Source organism: Anolis carolinensis, chromosome 2 (genome assembly GCF_035594765.1).
Source record: "Anolis carolinensis isolate JA03-04 chromosome 2, rAnoCar3.1.pri, whole genome shotgun sequence".
Lineage (NCBI taxonomy): Eukaryota > Metazoa > Chordata > Lepidosauria > Squamata > Dactyloidae > Anolis > Anolis carolinensis.
The window spans coordinates 181,991,909-182,005,481 of NC_085842.1; the positions used below are offsets into that span (position 1 = coordinate 181,991,909).

At 38.1% G+C, this 13,573-nt stretch overlaps 1 protein-coding gene across 5 annotated transcripts in view; it reads left to right on the forward strand.

The window, feature by feature from the left end:
- The window catches only part of l1cam (L1 cell adhesion molecule), a 162,491-nt gene that overhangs the window by 109,049 nt on the left and 39,869 nt on the right, over positions 1-13,573 (forward strand). For all 5 annotated transcript variants that reach the window (XM_008103896.3, XM_008103898.3, XM_008103897.3 and 2 more), the window contains 4 exons: positions 76-200; positions 1,477-1,578; positions 3,565-3,762; positions 5,551-5,621. In XM_008103896.3, the coding sequence (XP_008102103.1) occupies positions 76-200; positions 1,477-1,578; positions 3,565-3,762; positions 5,551-5,621 (496 nt within the window). The remainder of the gene's footprint in view (positions 1-75; positions 201-1,476; positions 1,579-3,564; positions 3,763-5,550; positions 5,622-13,573) is intronic.

The window sequence follows — 13,573 nt, forward strand, 5'->3', positions numbered from 1 at the left end:
TATTTATGCTACATCAAGGAGATGTTGGAATCCACCCACCATGAGTCAAGACGTTTTCCATTTGTTGTGCCCCAGATATTTCATCAATGACACGTCTTTGATGATCACCAACCTGGACTATTCGGATCAAGGAATATACAGCTGCCTGGCTTGGACCGCTCTAGACTCTGTGGAGAAAAGTGCCAAGCTTGTGGTGTATGGCAAGTACCAAAAAAAGGAGAAATCTGGGTTATTTTAAGCAAGCATGAGGTCAGAGGGATGCAGTGAGGTGACTGCCACACATGGCATATTTGGGGCACCACTGAAGAATGGCCAGCTCTCGCCAAGGAGAGCTTCAGATTTTAAGCAGTAATTAAATCATAATTGCTATAGCCAGTATTAATATGCAGAAGGTATTTTAAATGGGTGGTTGTGTAAATTAAGAGCTGTTTTATTTTTTTAAGGCAAATCTGCTTTTGATTTATTGCAGTAATAAATATTATACATATTAATAATGTCCTGAATTGATTATAGTAGACACACTGAATCATTTGTTGAATAGTGTCAACACATTATTAAATTCAATTGATTCTATACTCATAAGTATCAATCGAATTCAGGCCGATATCATCATCTTCAGACAATTAGAAAAGGTAAAGGTTTTCCCCTGACATTAAGTCTAGTCGTGTCCAACTCTGGGGGTTGGTGCTCATCTCCATTTCTAAGCCGAAGAGCCAGTGTTGTCCGTAGACACCAAGGTCATGTGGCCGGCATGACTGCATGGAGCAGTGTTACCTTCCCACCTGAGCAGCACTTATTGATCGCATGTTTTCGAACTGCTAGGTTGGCAGAAGCTGGGGCTAACAGCAGGAGCTCACCCCGCTCTCCGGATTCAAATTGCCAACCTTTTGGTCGGCAAGTTCAGCAACTCAGCGGTTTAACCTACTGCACCACCGGAGGCTCCCTTCTTTAAACAATTAGAAATACATGAATCAGATATCTCTTTGAATAGCTTCCAAAAAGGGGCAATTCGAACCTGGGGAGGGTTTTGAGAAATTATATCTGGGCCCGGGCTGTGGCGCAGCCTGGTGAGCAGCCAGCCAGCTGCAATGAATCACTCTGACCAAGAGGTCATGAGTTCGAGGCCAGCTCGGAGCCTGTGTTTGTCTTGTCTTTGTTCTATGTTAAAGGCATTGAATGTTTGCCTTATATGTGTAATGTGATCCGCCCTGAGTCCCCTTCGGGGTGAGAAGGGTGGAATATAAATACTGTAAATAAATAAATAAATAGGCTTTATTTAAATGAAATCTATTACTTCTTTAAGAGCAAAGGATTAACCAACCAATAGCTTTAGGCTGTAGACAACTGTTGGGGTAGCAGGGAGGAATTTCTCTCTCGGCGTTTAAAATGTTTGTGGCCAGCTCTGAAAAATATATTGGGAAGAAGATTTTGATGGAGGCAGTTCACATTTGGCTCACATTATGGTCTCCCTGCCAGGCAAACCTGGCCCTGTGTCAAATCTGGAATTGTTGAGGCAGCAGGATCACCAGGTGAAGCTGACTTGGACGCCCGGAGACGATCATAACCGAGACATTGAAGGTAAGAAACAAAGCTGAGTGACTTCTGGTTAGAAAGGTGTGGGAAAAACTCAGCAGAGTCCCTACGGTTTGTGTTACCCAGTGTTGTAACTCAAGGTGTCACTCCCATGGACCTCCTACTATGTCAGACCATGTCCCCTTATTTTAGCTAAAATACCAGAAGTTTTGAGAAAATCAGTAGCAGTGTGCACTTGTAGCTCATGCAGATAAAGCCACATGATTCAAATTATCATATAGTTGGTAATGGCGATAGCACTAACCAGAGCACATTATCATTATCAGAAGTTTGAAAAGTAACATAGGAGTTTTTGCCTTGTAGTTATACTGATAACAGTACATGTAAACTGGGCTTATGAAAAATATTTTTCTAACTACAGGGATATCTTATAAAAAGGAATACATTTTTGCTGAAACACTGGGTAAAAATTGTATAGACAGTCATTACAGTGTCATCCGGTATGGTCCACATTTCTTGCATTGCCCTAGTGACACCAATGGGAGCATCTACTCAAAGCTTTACAGTGAATAGGTTTTGCTCAAATTTTTGTTACCAAAGACATGTTTGGATGTGACAGCAGGATTCCTAACCACAATGTCCTCCTGCAGCCCTTCCTGTTCTGTCCTTTACATTTTCCTGTTTTGCTCATAGCAGCTGGTGAAACTACTTCACCTCAAAATTCAATGCCCTGTCAAATAATATTTTCACTCTTCCAAATACTTACCTATGTTGAAGCATAGGCAGACAAGAGGAAAACTATATGCTAAATTCATTTGGTCATCCCAACTAGTGGAGATCCAGTGCTGAGTTAATTGTTAATTGTTGAGATTGTATTTACATAAATCCTTTTGATGGATTATAGACATGGGAATAAGAATTGGATTTAGGCCTCGATTGTAGACATGTTTTGCTGATGTGAAGTGGTGCTATGAGTCACTGGAAATATGCTTGAATCCTGAGACTGTACTAAGCATTTGTGTGATTTCAGAGTTGTTTTTCGTGTCAGGAGCAAATTGAGAAACTGCAGGTCGCTTCTGGTGTGAGAGAATTGGCCGTCTACAGAGATGTTGCCCAGGGGACGCCCGGATGTGTTACCATCCTGTGGGAGGTTTCTCTCATGTCCCAGTGTGGGGAGCTGGAGCTGACAGATGGGAGCTCACCCCACTCCCCAGATTCAAACTGCCGACCTTTTGGTCAGCATTCCTGCTGGTACAAGAGTTTAACCCATTGCACCACCGGTGGCTCCAATGATCTAAGGCAGTGATGGCCAACCTATGACATGCGTGTCAGCACTGACACGCCTAGCCATTTTTGCTGACACGCTGCCGCATGCAGATTGATTGGATGACTATGTATTTTGTGGCCATATTTGGTGTGATTTGGTCCAGTGGTTTTGTTGTTTACTCCATGGGAATTATGCTATCTATCTATCTATCTATCTATCTATCTATCTATCTATCTATCTATCTATCTATCTATAAAATTATTATTCTATTATTGTAGTATATTATCATATTATTTATTATTCATGACTACATTGAAACTAGAATAGAGAGAAATCAGCGTGGAAACTGCAAGAGGTACCATAGATTGTTGTACATGGAAATAATGGTAGTAAATAGTTTTTGATTTATTAAATACAGTTATATATTACAGTTATATATTTTTGTTATTTAAACTATACATATTGCGAAATTATGTTTTTTTTCTCTCAATGTGACACACCATCCATGTCATGCTACTTTTTTTGGTGAATTGTGACACACCAAGCGCAAAAGGTTGCCCATCATTGATCTAAGGAATGTGAGGCTCTGTTATGATGGCATTTTTAGTAGCATATATCCTAGAGAAGGCAGTACTCCTGAGCATGCACAGAGAATGTGTTTTAGGGTGTCTTATTCAAAGGCTATGAAACTCTTGATGATCTCTTTCAGAGAAGGGGTTGTTTTGTTTTGTTTTACCAAACTCACATAAGCCTTCTTTCCACAGAGTATACTGTGTTTTGTGAAGAAAGCAAATTTAAGCCAGGAAAACTGGAGGAGTTGGCCACTATACCAGGAAACCAGCCATGGGCCATTCTTCCCCTCTCTCCATTCAGGAATTATACCTTCTACGTGCAGTCTAGGAACAATCAAGGAAAAAGTGAACTAAGCAAAGCATCAGCCAATCATGTTACAAAGCCAGCAGGTAAGAAGACCCAGGATACTGGGGAGAAGGACATAGGGATATTTGGGTGGAAACTTCCTATGGGCAGTATCTCTTGAAGAAAGCAAGCAGTACAGTTGTCCACTCCCATCTGCAGATATAATTATTTCAGTGAATTTGAGTAATGCGATCTCTCTAGGGATCTATAGATCTCCCAGTACAATTCTGAAAGACCTAGAGATTCCTAGGAATGGATTCTCCCAGGTTTTTAACAAATGCTTTTTTGTCTGTGGATATTCCACTTTAGTGGGGATCTTGCACTCCTAACCCTCGCTAATGTATGAGCTTGACTGCAATTATGATGTGTTTGCACACACACACACATATGGATGCAGTCGTTGGAAGGTAAGAATTCCTAGTCTTGGTTGTAGAGGAAAGCAGGAGATGGTAAAGTTTGCATATCTGAACAGCAGGGTGTATCCTGTATTGCCACATAAGCACAAAAAGCAACAGAATTTGCTGTCTGGATGTAGAATCATGAAAAAACATCCACTGAATAACTAAATACGTGGAGCATGTGTGATGAAAGAAAGCTCATTAGGATTTTAGGTGGTTGAGTAGCTTCAGTGCCCCGTAGAAAGTATTGCCTTCTATCTGCTGAACAGGGGCAGAATAAGCCCCCACAAGCATAAGGAAATACAAAAGTATTATTTCTTTTTCTTTCTTTTTTTTAGCTTGGAATCAATAATCCATATTGTTTTAATCCAATTCTGCATATGGTCATGATTTGATATTGCCTTAAACAGTTTTTTTCCCAGTTTTTTATTTAAATTATTGAAAAATTTTGAATTTTACATATTCAGTACTTATACATTCTTTAACAAATTTGCAATACAGAGTTATGTATATCATAGCTCCTATGGTATTTTCACTTTCTAACTGTATTACATATTCATATTATTTACCTTTTGTTACCCTTCACCTAGTGCTGTCCCTTCACCCTAGACCAGCCAATTACAATATTTATTTCCAAAATTACATTGTTTCTTTTACAGGTTTCCCCCCCTTTCCTTCTACGTATACAAACTCTATAAATTTTCCCCATATCTTCCCAAAATCATCCTTTTTTAAAATAACCCTCTTTTAATTTTAATATTACATGTCAATTTATCATTTATCACAATATCCCAAATCTCCTTATACCATTCTTCCAATTGGCACTCCTCCCTTCCTTTCCATTTTTTGGCTATTAACAATCTTGCTGCTGTTACCAAGTTGGCGATTAGTTCCTTTTAGTCTTTTGATATTTGAATATTATCCATAAATGACAACAGTGCTATTTCAGGCGTTCCTATTATTTCTGTTTTGGTGATTCCCTTTATTTCTTTAAAAACGTTCTCCCAAAATTTTTGAACATATTTACAGGACCACCACATATGTATATATGTACCGATTTCCTGACAGCCCCTCCAGCACTGCTTAGAGTATTTCTTATCAATTTGATTTAATCTAACTGGTCAAAAGTATTATTTCTAATAAGTATACATCCTCCAGAGGACATTGGACTACAACTTCCAACATCATCAAGCATAAGGAATGCTGGAAGTTGCGTCTAACAACATTTGGAGTGCTACACATGTCCCACTCATATATTGTACTTATTGAAGCATCCAGCTTTTCTTGGTACAGAATTTGAGGCAGCCTGGCTCAAAAATGGGAGAACTGAGTTCAAGTTCACGTTCTCTTGTGACTCAGATGAGGTGGCTATAAAATGAGGGTCAGAATGTTGCTAAGTAATGAGTGTAATGAGGAAACACCCTTGCTTTGTAGCTCCTGACCAGAATCCAGCAGACGTCAGAGGAGAGGGAAATGAGACCACAAACATGATCATCACATGGACGGTAAAATATTAATATTATTGTATCAATTAAATGTGTTCACTCCTTATAGTCTGTTACTCTCCTGCAATGTCACAAAGTGTTAGATGGTAAGGATGAGTAACAATGTGCTGACTGGTTGCTATTACCGAATTGATTTGGACATTTTGTGCAAGGGCAAAATACATAGACAAAATATTGTAATATCCTAGATGAATAACGTCTAGTGCAATATATTGTTGTAATATGTCATGGAGAAGAGCAGTTCTGCCTAACTCATGGCTCTTCAAAGTGAAGTGAGTTCATCAGGTGCGTGTTCAGGGCTGCCAGGTGTTTGGTATTCACCCGCTGTGGCTACAAATCTCAGGGAGTTTATTTGAATGCCTGGTGAACCACTTGCAAGATGTATATTGCACATGGATTGGAAGGATCACAAAGTTGAATACATTTGCCTTCAGTCCTCTTAGGTTATTAAAACTGTGATTTTGCATTTTATCCACTGTCAAAACAACTTCTATTTTCTTGTTTGCTTGTAGTCTCTCTCTTGGATTTTGCTGGCAGAAAGTTGATGGGATGAGGACGAGGGGGGCTGCTGTAGAGCCATTAATTTTATTTCTGTGGATATTTCTGTCTTTAGGTGCTTGTGACATTTACTCAGAGGAATGGATATTTGTTTAGAAGATATCTATCCTACCTTTTGATCCGATAATCCTCAAGGTGGCTTATAATAACAAACCATAATAATGTTCACATACACGCTCCTTGAAATCCATACAACCAAATAGCTTTTAGTTCTCTGGTGTATGGCAGAAATCAGAATTCAGAATTCAGTCTGCTATCTCCAGACTGAAGAATGGCTTCAAATTGATCATGGGCATGCTGCTGTTCTTAACCAGATTCCTCCATTATAATATAATAGTAATAATAATAATCATCATCATCATCATCATCATCATCTTTATTTCTATCCTGTCCTATCTCACCGAAAGGACTCGGGCAGCTTACAGAATAAATAAATGCAATAAATACCATATATACTCGAGTATAAGCCGACCTGAATATAAGCCGAGGCACCTAATTTTACCACAAAAAAAAACTGGGAAAACATTGACTCTAGTATAAGCCGAGGGTGGTAAATTTCAGAAATAAAAATAGATACCAATAAAATTACATTAATTGAGGCATCAGTAAATTAAATGTTTTTGTATATTTACATAAAGCTCAAATTTAATATAAGACTGTCCAACGCTGATCAAATCATTCTTCTCATCTTCTTCAATGTAAATGTGCTTATGTGTCTTTTTAATAATAATAGAGTAAAATAATACATGTAATAATAAGAATAATAAATACAGGAAAATAATACATGTAATAATAATAATAATAATAATAATAATAAGATCAAAGTGAAATAATAAATGTATTAATAATAATAATAATAATAATAATAATAATAATAATAATAATAATAGAGTAAAATAAATGTAATAGTAGCAACAATAATAGAGAAAAATAATAAATGTAATAATACCAATAATAATAGAGAAAAATAATAAATATCATATATTCTCATGTATAAGCTGAGCCAACCAGGACCCTCACCTGAAAAAGCCGAGGGGGGCTTTTTCAGTCTTAAAAAAAGGGCTGAAAAACTAGACTTATACTCGAGTATATACAGTAATATATAGAAATAAATGACAAGTTAATAGGAAGCAAACAAAATAATATGAAACAAAATAGACAAATTAAACAATAAATAGTAAAACATTCTAACTATGTATCACAATTTTTCAGTATTGGAAGATCTCTGCCAGCCTTTGAGATAGACCACTGGAGATGGTAGGGATGAAATCTAGAATTAAACGTTACCTGGTTGAGGAGTTGGATTTCATCCTCATTCCTCCAAGCATAGCTCTCTGTGAGTTGGGTGATGTCCCTGGATGTGGCCAGGGGTAAAGAATTGGGGTGAGAGTGGGGAGTAATGAGACCATTGCTTTCTCCAATAACAATTTTTTTGTCTCTGACATGATCTTTAGTCTTAAATTTCTAGCAATGCAGTAGCTTAAACTTCTGTTGAACTTGTACAGTTAGCATCCAGAAATCTCTAGCAATGCAGTAATTTAAAACTCCATTGAGGATTTGGAAATGCAGGACGTTTCAGAAAGATGGACCTGATTTGAACTTCTTATGTATCTCTGCCACCACAAACCACCCATATTCCTTAAAAGTGTGGCTTAGAGTTTCAAATATTACTGCAAGATTCATTTCCCAGTGCACAAACAGCCCCTGGCCTCAGTAACTCACACCATAATGCCTAATGAGCTATTTCCCATTTGTGGGGATATTTTTCAATTAATATCTAGAATCATAGAATAGTAGAGTTGGAAGAGACCTCATGGGCCATCTAGTCCAACCCCCCGCTAAGAAGCAGGAAATGGTTAGTAAACGTTGATAACTCATTAAACCTTTGGTAGCTTTTTGTGTGATTGGAACATGTTACCAGTGTAACATATGCTGCTTTGAGAATGGGTCCTTCATTTCCAGGTGGTGCGGTATGGCAACTGGCTGGGCATGTGAGGGCTTTCACAGTGCTAGTTTCCAAAAGCGATTTTGAAGAGCAATAGCTCCATACCTCCGGATGGATTGAGGTTCGAAGGCAAGTCAAGTTCGTAGGCCTCCCCTCAAGGGTAGCAGGTCCATGACCCGGACGAGGTAGAATCATAGATTCATAGAGTTGGAAGAGACCTCACAGGCCATCTAGTCCAACCCCCTGACAAGAAGCAGTAAAATCACATTCAAAGCACCCCTGACAGATGGCCATCCAGTCTCTACTTTTAAGCAGAAGCTTCCACCACACTCCGGCGCAGAGAGTTCCACTGCCGAACAGCTCTCACAGTGAGGAAGTTCTTCATAATGTTCAGGTGGAATCTCCTTTCCTGTTCCGCATCCTAGTTTCCAGGGTGGCAGAAAACAAGCTTGCTCCCTCCTCCCTATGGGTTTCCCTCACATATTTATACATTGCTACCATGTCTCCTCTCAGCCTTCTCTTCTGCAGGCTAAACATACCCAGTTCTTTAAGCCACTCCTCATAGGGCTTGTTTTCTAGACCCTTAATCATTTTAGTCACCCTCCTTTGGACACATTCCATCTTGTCAACATCTCCCTTCAATTTCAGTTCCCAGAATTGGACACAGTATTCCAGGTGTGGTCTGACTAAGGCAGAATAGAGGGGTAGCATGACTTCCCTGGATCTAGACTCTAGACTCCTATTTATGCAGACCAAAATCCCATTGGCTTTTTTCACCGCTGCATCACATTCTAGGCTCATGTTTAACTTGTTGTCCACGAGGACACCAAGATCTTTTTCACATGTACTGCTGTGGAGCCAGGCGTCCCCCATTCTATATCTTTGCATTTCATTTTTTCTGCCTAAGTGGAGCATCTTGCATTTGTCCCTATTGCACATTTTGTTAGTTTCAGCTCATCTCTCTAATCTGTTAAGATTGTTTTGAATTCTGCTCCTGTCTGGAGTATTGGCTATCTCTCCCAATTTGGTGTCTTCTGCAAACTTGATGATAGGACTCCATAGAACAGTGCTGGTCACTATAGGGAGAATTGGGATTCTGATCTTGGACTAACAGTCAACCTCACACTCTTTAACATCAAGAATTGAGTGAAAATGAACTGTAAGTGCAAAGAAAGAATGTTTGCATGCATAGGTTAAATCAGGGGTCCCCAAACTTTTAAAACAGGGGGCCAGTTCACGATCCTTCAGACCGTTGGAGGGCCGGACTATAGTTGGCCACCAAGCAATAATAATTAACAACAACAACAACAACAACAACAACAACAAAGAGGGTTGGAAGAGACCCTTTGGGCCATTTAGTCCAACCCCCTTCTGCCTGTGTGCACCAAAAGAACAAGCAAAGCACCCCTGACAGATGGCCACTCAGCTTCAATGTTTAATAATAATAATAATAATAATAATAATAATAATAATAATAATAATAATAATAAAGAGGGTTGGAAGAGACCCCTTGGGCCATTTAGTCCAACCCCCTTCTGCCTCTGTGCACCAAAAGCACAAGCAAAGCACCCCTGACAGATGGCCACCCAGCCTCAATGTTAATAATAATAATAATAATAATAATAATAATAATAATAATAATAATAATAAGGGTTGTAAGAGAAGAAGAGACCCCTTGGGTCATTTAGCCCAACCCACTTCTGCCCTTGTGCCATGGGCATAGCTTCAATATAGCTTCAATGGGCCGCATCCGGCCCCCGGGCCTTAGTTTGGGGACCCCTGGGTTAAATCCTCAGCTCTATTAGAAAAGCATTGGAACTGCCATAAGTTAATAGAACTAAACTTATGAAAAGGATTTGATAATTAAATGAGGATTAATACTGACAGTTGATTTAAAAGAGGAAATTAAGTTATTAATTCTACCAAAAATTTAATAAGATATATTTAATCAATCCTTCTCAGCTTTATTAGATAGCCAATTTGAATGAAGTAGATTAGATTCTTCTTGAATTATATGAATGGACTAAATTCCCCGCAGAAGAGGAAAAAATTTAACCACATTAAAAAAGGGAATTACAGTAGAGTCTCACTTATCCAACATTAGCTTATCCAACGTTCTGGATTATCCAACACATTTTTGTAGTCAATATTTTCAACTCATCGTGATATTTTGGTGCTAAATTCGTAAATACAGTAATTACTACTTAGCATTATTGTGCATTGAACTACCTTTTCTGTCAAATTTGTTGTATAACATGATGTTTTGGTGCTTAATTTGCAAAATCAAACCTAATTTGGTGTTTAATAAGCTTTTCCTTAATCTCTCCTTATTATCCAACATATTCGCTTATCCAACGTTCTGCCGGCCCGTTTATGTTGGATAAGTGAGACTCTACTGTATGATATTACAGCATTACAGGAAACCCATATATGTCAAAAACATGTATCCCATTTAACCCATATATTGATAGGGAAAGAGTACCACTTCTCAGCATCAGAGAAAAAAAAATGAGATGTAGTATTATATGTGTACCCAAAACTTCAACCACAATTTATATTTAGAGATGAAGAAGGAAGAATAGTTGCCATCACAATCTAGTTAGATAATCAAAAAGTGCTGATTTGCAACATCTATGACCAAATGGCACAAAAATAGGATTTGTCAAAAAACTTACAGAATTAATATCAAACCAAGAAAGAGTTCAACGAAATGCTAATCATGGGAGACTTCAACGGTGTGATGAACAGCAAAATCAACAAAATGAATTGGGGGGGGGGGGGAGATAAAATAACACGAAGGCTACCGGAGTGCTTTATAAAACCATATAATGAATATGATCTATAAATATCATAGAGGGGAAAGGGACTTTACCTTCTTCTTGCTCAGACACCAGTTATGGTCCAGAATTGATAGTGTTTGGTCTTCAAATACATTGGCCGCAAGATTCTGGAAAATTAGGAGTACCCCCAGAACTCATTCAGACCACTGCCCAATAGAGTTAATATTAAACCAAAAAACAAGAATCTGGAAATTGAGATTAAATTATAGTTTATTGAAGGAAGAAAGCGATATAAAAAAGAATAAAGACATCCTAAAACCATTTTTTCAACTAAGCAAAACTCCTGGAATATCAATCCAAACAATCTGGGACACGAGCAAAGTGGTCATGAGAGGTAACTTAATACAACAAAAGGCTATCAGAACTAAAAAGAGAAACGCAGAAATGCAATTATTGATGGAAGAAATTTCCAAAAGAGAAAAAGAATTTTAAAAGTATATAAAAAAATAAGAAACTATAACAAAAATTAGAAATATTGCAAAAACAAAGAAATTACTTGAAAACTGAACAATTGGCAAAGAAATTAAAATTAATTAAACAAACAAATCCAAAATGCCAACAAACCAAGGAAATGGTTGGCATGGAAGATCAGAAAGAAGAGATAAAAGCAACACATTAAGAAAATATGCGCAGAAGGTAAAGAATTTCTAGCAGATCAGGAGAAAAGGAAGTGTGAACAATTTTAACGCCTCCCTCTTTGCAATACTAGAAGGAAACATTGATTAGGGGCATAGAGATCTTATTTGGGAGGTCTGTGCTCTCATTTTTCCCTGGGTATGGCTGCCATGATTGCCATAAGTATCAGAATCTTCACTGAACCAGAAACATCACTGGGGACCTGTGTGCGCTCTCTGCTTAACATCAGCCAGGATCACAGTTCCCAGCACTTTACAGTAGTGCTAGTCCCCTCCGGATCTATGCGCCTACTAAACAATTTCATAGACAAAGGACCAGGCACAGCAAGGGGTGAACCTTTCACAATCCCTGACAGGACTCCTGCTGGTGCATCCAGTGGGGAGTGAAACCAATCAATTTAAAGACCTCTGTACATAAAGATCCAACTGGGATTTAGCCATCTAATGGCATCCAGGTTTTATGTCATTTCCCTCCAAATTCAAAGTGTTGTATGAAACAACAATGCTTGTTACAATGATAATAAAACCACAAATCAAACTGTTTGGAAGCAGCAAGAGCTATCTAGCATCCTATAGATCAGTCATACAGCAGCCTAACTAAATTTACCCTGTTGTTCCGTCAGAACAAATATGTTGCCAGCTATTCAGAGTGCTTCCTATAACTTACTTGTACAGTACTAGGATATGGAAAACACCATGAACATTAAAAAAGGGAATTACAGTAGAGTCTCACTTATCCAACATTAGCTTATCCAACGTTCTGGATTATCCAACGCATTTTTGTAGTCAATGTTTTCAATACATCGTGATATTTTGGTGCTAAATTCGTAAATACAGTAATTACTACATAGCATTACTGCATATTGAACGACTTTTTCTGTCAAATTTGTTGTATAACATGATGTTTTGGTGCTTTATTTGTAAAATCATAACCTAATTTGATGTTTAATAGGCTTTTCCTTAATCCCTCCTTATTATCCAACATATTCGCTTATCCAACATTTTGCTGGCCTGTTTATGTTGTATAAGTGAGACTCTACTGTATATTAAAAAATATTTTAAAAATTGGGTATAAGATTACTGTTAGTCTATCCATATAACGTCTATATATATACGATATAAATGAATTTTAATGCTTAGACTTAGGTCTTATCTCCAAATATTTTATCATGTATATGCAAATATTCCAAACTCCAAATGTGGAGTTTGTTTCCAAAATGTACAGAATCCCAAAACATTGGCTGCACATTGTTGGCTAGGAGTAGAATATTATGTACAGATCAAAACTATCAAAATGTATCAAATCACCTTGATACTGGGTTTGGAAAATTGTAGAGTAAAAGAATGTGTATTCTCAGCACATTTTTTCTTCTTCTAATTCCTGTAAAATTTGCTCAGATGGATTTGGTACTTTTTGGAAACAAGCTCCAAAATGTTAAATGTTTCTGGTCCCAAGCAGATAAGGGATACTCAGCCTGTATTTGGGCAGAAGAAGTAGTAATGTTTCTTTAATCAGATGACCAAAGATCAACTTGGTTCTTGTGGATCTCCCTGACCATTTTCCTGTATATGTTAACTAATTGGCTTAAAATAGGACTGGGAATTTTCCGATGTTATGGCTTCTAACTCCTCATCATTGATGGATGATGAGATTTGTAGTCCACAATATCTGGTGGGTCAGCACTTCCACTGGCCTGGTTGAAGAACTTTTGAGGCTTGTTGTATGTTTTCCGGGCTGTATGGCCATGTTCCAGAAGTATTCTCTCCTGACGTTTCGCCCACATCTATGGCTGGCATCCTCAGAGGTTGTGAGGTTGTCTGTTGTTACAAAATTCTTCTTGGTCGGCACGGCACATTTTCCTCAGGCTGTCATCCCACTGCAGTCTCATTAAGGGAGGTTCTGCATTTGTTTGCAGCTGTTACCTTTTTGTAAGCCAGCCTTTCACTGAATGTGTGCCTGTGAGTGGCTTTTCT